At 49.4% G+C, this 6560-nt stretch overlaps 1 protein-coding gene across 1 annotated transcript in view; it reads right to left on the bottom strand.

Moving 5' to 3' along the window:
* Positions 1 to 6060, bottom strand: part of pappa (pappalysin 1) — a 234272-nt gene extending 228212 nt beyond the window's left edge. Inside the window, exon 1 of the mRNA XM_062959690.1 lies at positions 5080 to 6060. Coding sequence (XP_062815760.1) covers positions 5080 to 5509 — 430 coding nt within the window. The 5' untranslated portion in view covers positions 5510 to 6060. The remainder of the gene's footprint in view (positions 1 to 5079) is intronic.
* Positions 6061 to 6560: the final 500 nt, after the last annotated feature.

Genomic DNA, 6560 nt, shown 5'->3' on the forward strand with positions numbered 1-6560 from the left:
TTTTTGTTGTATCAACGTAGAGCCGTGGATGATGGGTTGTGTTGTCAAATTTCGAGGTTGGGGGGCTTGTAGTTTTGTTGTTTTGTCCGCTGCCCTGATGCCATCACTCTTTTATATATATAGATTATTATAAAGTGGTTTGGAGATGGTACCTCACACCAATTAGATTAAATCAAATTCATAAGAAATACTCTAAGCAGTGCTGGAGGGGCTGCCAGGAAAATGGCACATATATACATATGTGGTGGTCCTGTAAATATGTTCAAAATTTTGGGAGAACATTTTTAAAGAAATAAAGGGAATCACCAAAACAGAAATAATAGGAACGCCTGAAATAGCACTGTTGTCATTTATGGATAATATTCAAATATCAAAAGAGTTAAAGGAATTAATCGCCAACTTGCTAACAGCAGCAAGATTGTGAATAGCCAAAAAATGGAAAGGAAGGGAGGAGTGCCAATTGGAAGAATGGTATAAGGAGGTTTGGGATATTGCGATAAATGATAAATTGACATGTAAGATTAATATTAAAAGAGGGTTATTAAAAAAGGATGATTTTGGGAAGATATGGGGAAAATGTATAGAGTTTGTATATGTAGAAGGTAAGGAGGAAAAACCTATAAAAGATACTATGGAATTTTGGAAATAAATATTGTAATTGGCTGGTCTGGGGTGAAGGGGTAACAAAAGGTAAATAATATGAGTATGTAATATAGAGAGTGAAAATACTATATGAGCTTGATATACATAACTCTGTATTGCAAATTTGTTAAAGAATGTATAAGTTTCAAGTATAGATACAAATTATTAATTAAAAAAAAGAATCTTAGAGTTGGAAGAGACCACATGGACCATCCAGTCCAACCCCATTCTTCCAAGAAGCAGGAAAATCTCATTCAACGCACCCCCAACAGATAGCTGTCCACCGTCCAGCCTCCAAAGAAGGAGCCTCCACCAGACTCCACGGCAGAGAGTTCCACTGTTGAACAGCTCTCACAGTTAGAATTCCTTTTCCTGTTGTTTGAAGCCATCATTCCACGTCCTAGTCTCCAGGGCAGCAGAAAACAAGCTTGCCTTGTCCTCCTTATGAATTCCCCTCACATCTTGATCCATGGTCCTCATCATATCTCCTCTCCGCCTTCTCTTCTGCAGGCTAAACATGCCCAGCTCTCCTCCCTCTGAGGAGTTTGGTCTGTTTAGCCTGCAGAAGAGACGGTTGAGAGGATGAGACAGTACACAGTAATGCTATATAGTAATTACTGTATTTATGAATTTAGCACCAAAATATCACGATATATTGAAAGCATTGACTACAAAAATGCGTTGGATAATCCAGAACGTTGGATAAGCGAGTGTTGGATAAGTGAGACTCTACTGTAAATACTACATAGCATTACTGCGCATGGAACTACGTTTTCTGTCAAATTTGTTGTATAATATGATGTTTTGGTGCTTAATTTGTATAACGATTACCTAATTTGATGTTTAATTGGCTTTTCCTGAATCCCTTCTTATTATCCAACATATTCACTTATCCTGCCGGCCTGTTTACATTGGATAAGTGAGACTCTACTGTATATTGATAATCTTAAATTATCTGCTTAGAACTGGATTATATGAGGCCCCTTCTTCACAGCTGTATAAAATGCACACTGAAGTGGATTATATGGCAGTGTGGAGTCAAGATAATCCAGTGCAAAGCAGATAATATAAGATTATAAATGGGTTATATAGCTGTGTAGAAGGGCCTTGAATCTACACTGCCATATAATCCAGTACAAATTAGATAATCTGTGGAAGAAGTCTAAGTGAGGCCTAAATCTGCCTGTTCCCTAATTGAAACCTGGCTGTCCCTTGGCTGAGTTGGTTGCTAGGAGACCAAGTGGGCAGAGATTAGCCCTCTAAACTGGCAGCAACTGGATAAAAACAATTATTGCTCTCCCTCTAATTAGGACTTTATTTTTCTTTTCTTTTTGTTGTATCAACCTTGAGGCGTGGATGATGGGTTGTGTTGTCAAATTTTGAGGTTGGGGGGCCTGTATTTTTGTTGTTTTGTGAATTGCCGTGATGCCATCACTCTTTTATATTTATAGATTAGGAAGAACTTCCTGATATTCATTAACAGTGGAACTCCTTGCCCTGGGAAGCCCTCCTCCTGTTCTGGCGGCTTTGAAACAGAGGCTGGATGGCCCCCTGTTGGGTGTGTTTGGATGGTGCTTTTCCTGCACGGAAGAAGGGGCTTGGATTGGATGGCCTCTGGGGGCCCCTTCCAACTCTTTAAACTGCTTGGGAGTCAGGTCGTCTCCTTCAGCAGAGACCTGTTGGGGATTGGACTGGATGCCCTCTGGGGGTCCCTTAGATAGAGTTCCATATTACTTGGGAGTCAGGTAAACTCTCTTTCAGCAGAGGCTGGGTGGCTATCTGTCGGGGATTGGACTGGATGCTCTCTGAGGTACCCTTAGATAGAGTTTTATAGTGCCTGGAAGTCAGCTCAAGTCTCTTTCAGCAGAGGCTGGATGGCCACCTGTCAGAGGTTGGACTGGATGTCCCTTATATAGAGTCCCATAGTACCTGGGAGTCAGGTAAAGTCTTTTTCAGCAGAGGCTGGATAGCTATCTGTCAGGGATAGGACTTGATGCCCTCTGGGGGTCCCTTCCAACTCTGTAGAGTCATATAGACTTACCAGGAGTCAGGTAGAGTCTCTTTCAGCAGAGGCTGGATGGCCACCTGTTAGAGGTTGGATTGAATGCCTTCTGGGGGCCCCTTCCAACTCTCTAGAGTCATACCGACTGACCGGGAGCCAGGTCATATTTCCTTCAGCAGAGATTGGATGACCACTATAGAGTCATATAGTGCCTGGGAGTCATGTCAAGTCTCCTTCACCAGAGGCTGGTGGGTGGGGTTGGATTGGAAGCCCTCTGGGGGCCCCTTCCAACTCTATAGAGTCAAATAGACTGTCTGGGAATCAGGTAGTCTCTTTCAGCAGAGGCTGGATAGCCACCTGTCAGGGGTTGGACTGGAAGCCCTCTGGGGGTCCCTTCCAACTTTACAAAGTCATATAGACTATCTAGGAGTCAGGTCAAGTCTCCTTCAGCAGAGACTGGTGGGTGGGGTTGGACTGGAAGCCCTCTGGGGGTCCCTTCCATCTCTCTAGAGCAGGGGTCCCCAAACTTTTTAAACAGGGGGCCAGTCCACGGTCCCTCAGACCGTTGGAGGGCCGGATTAGAGTTTTAAAAAAAAACTATGAACAAATTCCTATGCACTCTGCACATGCCTCATTTTGAAGTAAAAAACAAAACAAAACGGGAACAAATACAGCCTTGATGTTAATAATAATAATAATAATAATAATAATAATAATAAAGAGGGTTGGAAGAGACCCCTTGGACCACTGAGTCCAGCCCCCTTCTGCCTTTGTGCACCCAAAGCACAAGCAAAGCACCCCTGACAGATGGCCACCCAGCCTCAATGTTAATAATAATAATAATAATAATAATAATAATAATAATAATAATAATAATGGTTGTAAGAGAAGAAGAGACCCCTTGGGCCATTTAGCCCAACCCCCTTCTGCCTTTGTGCCATGGGGGCTGGATAAATGGCTTCGATGGGCTGCATCCGGCCCCCGGGCCTTCGTTTGGGGACCCCTGCTCTAGAGTCATATAGACTGCTTGGGTGTCAGGACAAGTCTCCTTCAGCAGAGACTGGATGGCCACCTGTCAGGGGCTGGACACTACAAAGTCATAAAGACTGCCTGGGAGCCCTTCAGCAGAGGATGGCGGGTGGGATTAGACCGGATCAAGTCGAGAGAGAGGCTTGGATTGTGCGTGGGCTTGGACCGGATGTTCTCTGGGGGTCCCTTCCAACTCTCTAGAGTCATATAGACTGCCTGGGCATCAGGTGAAGTCTCCTTCAGCAGAGGCTGGTGCATGGGGTTGGTCTGGGAGACCTCTGGGGGTCCCTTATAAGGAGTCATATGGTGCTTGGGAGTCAGGTCAAGTCTCCTTCAGCAGAGGATGGTGGGTGGGGTTGGACTGGGTGCCCTCTGGGGTCCCTTCCAACTCTCTAGACTGCCTGGGAGCCTGGTCAAGTCAGGAGAGAGGCTTGGGCGATGCGTGGGGTCAGACTGGATGCCCTCTGGGTGTCCTTTCCAACTCTGTAGAGTCATATAGACTGCTTGGGTGTTAGGAGAAGTCTCCTTCAACACAGGCTGGTGGGTGGGGTTGGACTGGATGCCCTCTGGGGGTCCCTTCCAACTCTCGAGAGTCATACAGACTGCCCAGAAGTCAAGTCAAGTCTTCTCCAGCAGAGACTGGATGGCCACCTGTCGGGGGTCGGACTGGATGCCCTCTGGGGGTCCTTTCCAACTCTCTAGAGTCATATAGACTGCTTGGGTGTCAGGAGAAGTCTCCTTCAGCTGAGCCTGGATGGCCACCTGTCGGGGATTGGACTGGATGCCCTCTGGGGGTCCCTTCCAACTCTACAAAGTCATATAGACTGCCTGGGAGCCCTTCAGCAGAGGCTGGTGGATGGGGTTGGACTGGATGCCCTCTGGGGGTCCCTTCCAACTCTGTAGAGTCATATAGACTGCCTGGGCATTAGATCAAGACTCCTTCAGCAGAGGCTGGTGCGTGGGGTTGGACTGGATGCCCTCTGGGGGTCCCTTTCAACTCTCTAGAGACATATAGACTGCCCAGGAGTCAAGTCAAGTCTTCTCCAGCAGAGACTGGATGGCCACCGGTCGGGGGTTGGTCTGGATGCCCTCTGGGGTCCCTTCCAACTCTACAAAGTCATATAGACTGCCTGGGAGCCCTTCAGCAGAGGATGGTGGGTGGGGTTGGACTGGGTGCCCTCTGGGAGTCCCTTCCAACTCTCTAGAGTCATACAGACTGCCTGGGAGCCCGGTCAAGTCGGGAGAGAGACTTGGATTGTGCGTGGGGTTGGACTGGATGCCCTCTGGGGGTCCCTTCCAACTCTCTAGCCTGCCTGGGAGTGGGGTCAAGTCGGGAGAGAGGCTTGGGCGGCGCGCGGGGTGGGACTGGCTGCCCTCCGGGGTTCCCTTCCGCGCCCGAGCCTTACCTGCCAGCACGGCGGGCGCCCTCTGCCCTCCCTCGGGCCGCAGCCAGGCTCCGACGGTGAAGTGGGCGCGGGGCAGGTCCAGCTCCGCCTTGAGCTTCAGCGCCTCGCCGGGGCGCCCGCGGAAATAGAACGCCCGGGGGCTCGGTGGAGGAGGCGCGGTCTCCCTCTTCCTCCTCCTCCGGGGCGCCGCGGCTTCCCTCCCCGCCCAGGCGCGCCTTCCCCGGGCTAAGCGTGTCCCGCAGGTGCCGCTGCTGGAAGAAGGGGACGAGGAGGCGGCGGCGGCGAAGGGGACTCGGGAGGCTCGGGTGCCCGGGCGGGCGTCCCTCCGCAGGCGGCGCGAGCGCTCCTCCAGCCCGCATTCCGGGTCCGCCCGCAGGAGAAGCGCCAGGAGGAGCGGGAGGAGCAGCAGCGCCAAGGTCCCGCAATGCATCGCCGCCCGCAACGGGACCCCTCGGCGGCCAGGATCCCGGAAAAAGAGGCGGGGAGGCGGGCTCAGGCGGAGACGACGACGGGGAGGAGGAGGAGGGTTGTTTGCCTTCCCCTCTCGCCGGGGGATGCTCAGCCTAATCCATTGCTGGCCGTATCTTTCCCTTAGGGTAAAGTAGAAGACACCGCTCTCTCTTCTCTCTCTATTTTCCCTTCTTACATCCCTTTTTCTGCCACTTTTCTCCGACTCTCTCCCCAAAGGATGCTCTAATAACAATCCATTTATATCCTTTCCCTTCCACCTCTTTCTCCTTCTTTCCTTCTCTTTCTGACTTTCGGAAAAGAAGGAGAAGAAGCCTCTTCCTCTCTCTTTTCTCTCTCTTTTCTCTCTCTGTCTCTCTCGCCTTGCCTTCCTCCTCCGTTGCCCGAGACTGCTCTGAGTCTAATCCATTTAATTTTCCTTTCCTCTCCTTTATAGCCTTAGCCAGTGGCCACAACCCCCTTTTTTCCTCTCTCCCCACCTCTCTCTTTCTCCCTCCCTCACTCCCCTTTCTTCTCAATCTCCACTTTGGTGAAAGAAAAGGGGGAAAAAGAGAGGGTGGGAAGGAAGAGAGAGGATGCAAAGAGAACCATTCAAGAGCAGGAGTAAACAACAGACACTGGAGAGACTGGTCCGCTTTCTGGTCCTGGTGGGTCGCTCTCCAAAGGTGCCTCCTCTCTTCTCCCTCCAGGAAAGGGATCAACAAGCAAACAAACAACAAATAAACAACACTGGAGGAGGATCTTTCCTGGGCTTGATGGGTTTGTCAAAAGCCAGACTCATGGAGACAGTGGAGAGTCCTCTCTTGGCCATGGTCTCCAAAGATGGTCTCCAAAGGTAGTCTCCAAAGATAGTCATATAACAACCCAATCTCCAAAGATGGTCTCCAAAGATACAACAACCCAATCTCCAAAGATGGTCTCCAAAGATATTCTCCAAAAATGGTCTCCAAAGATAGTCATACAACAACCCAATCTCCAAAGATGTCTCCAAAGATAGTCATACAACAACCTAA

The sequence above is a fragment of the Anolis carolinensis genome, unplaced genomic scaffold (assembly GCF_035594765.1).
Source record: "Anolis carolinensis isolate JA03-04 unplaced genomic scaffold, rAnoCar3.1.pri scaffold_7, whole genome shotgun sequence".
Lineage (NCBI taxonomy): Eukaryota > Metazoa > Chordata > Lepidosauria > Squamata > Dactyloidae > Anolis > Anolis carolinensis.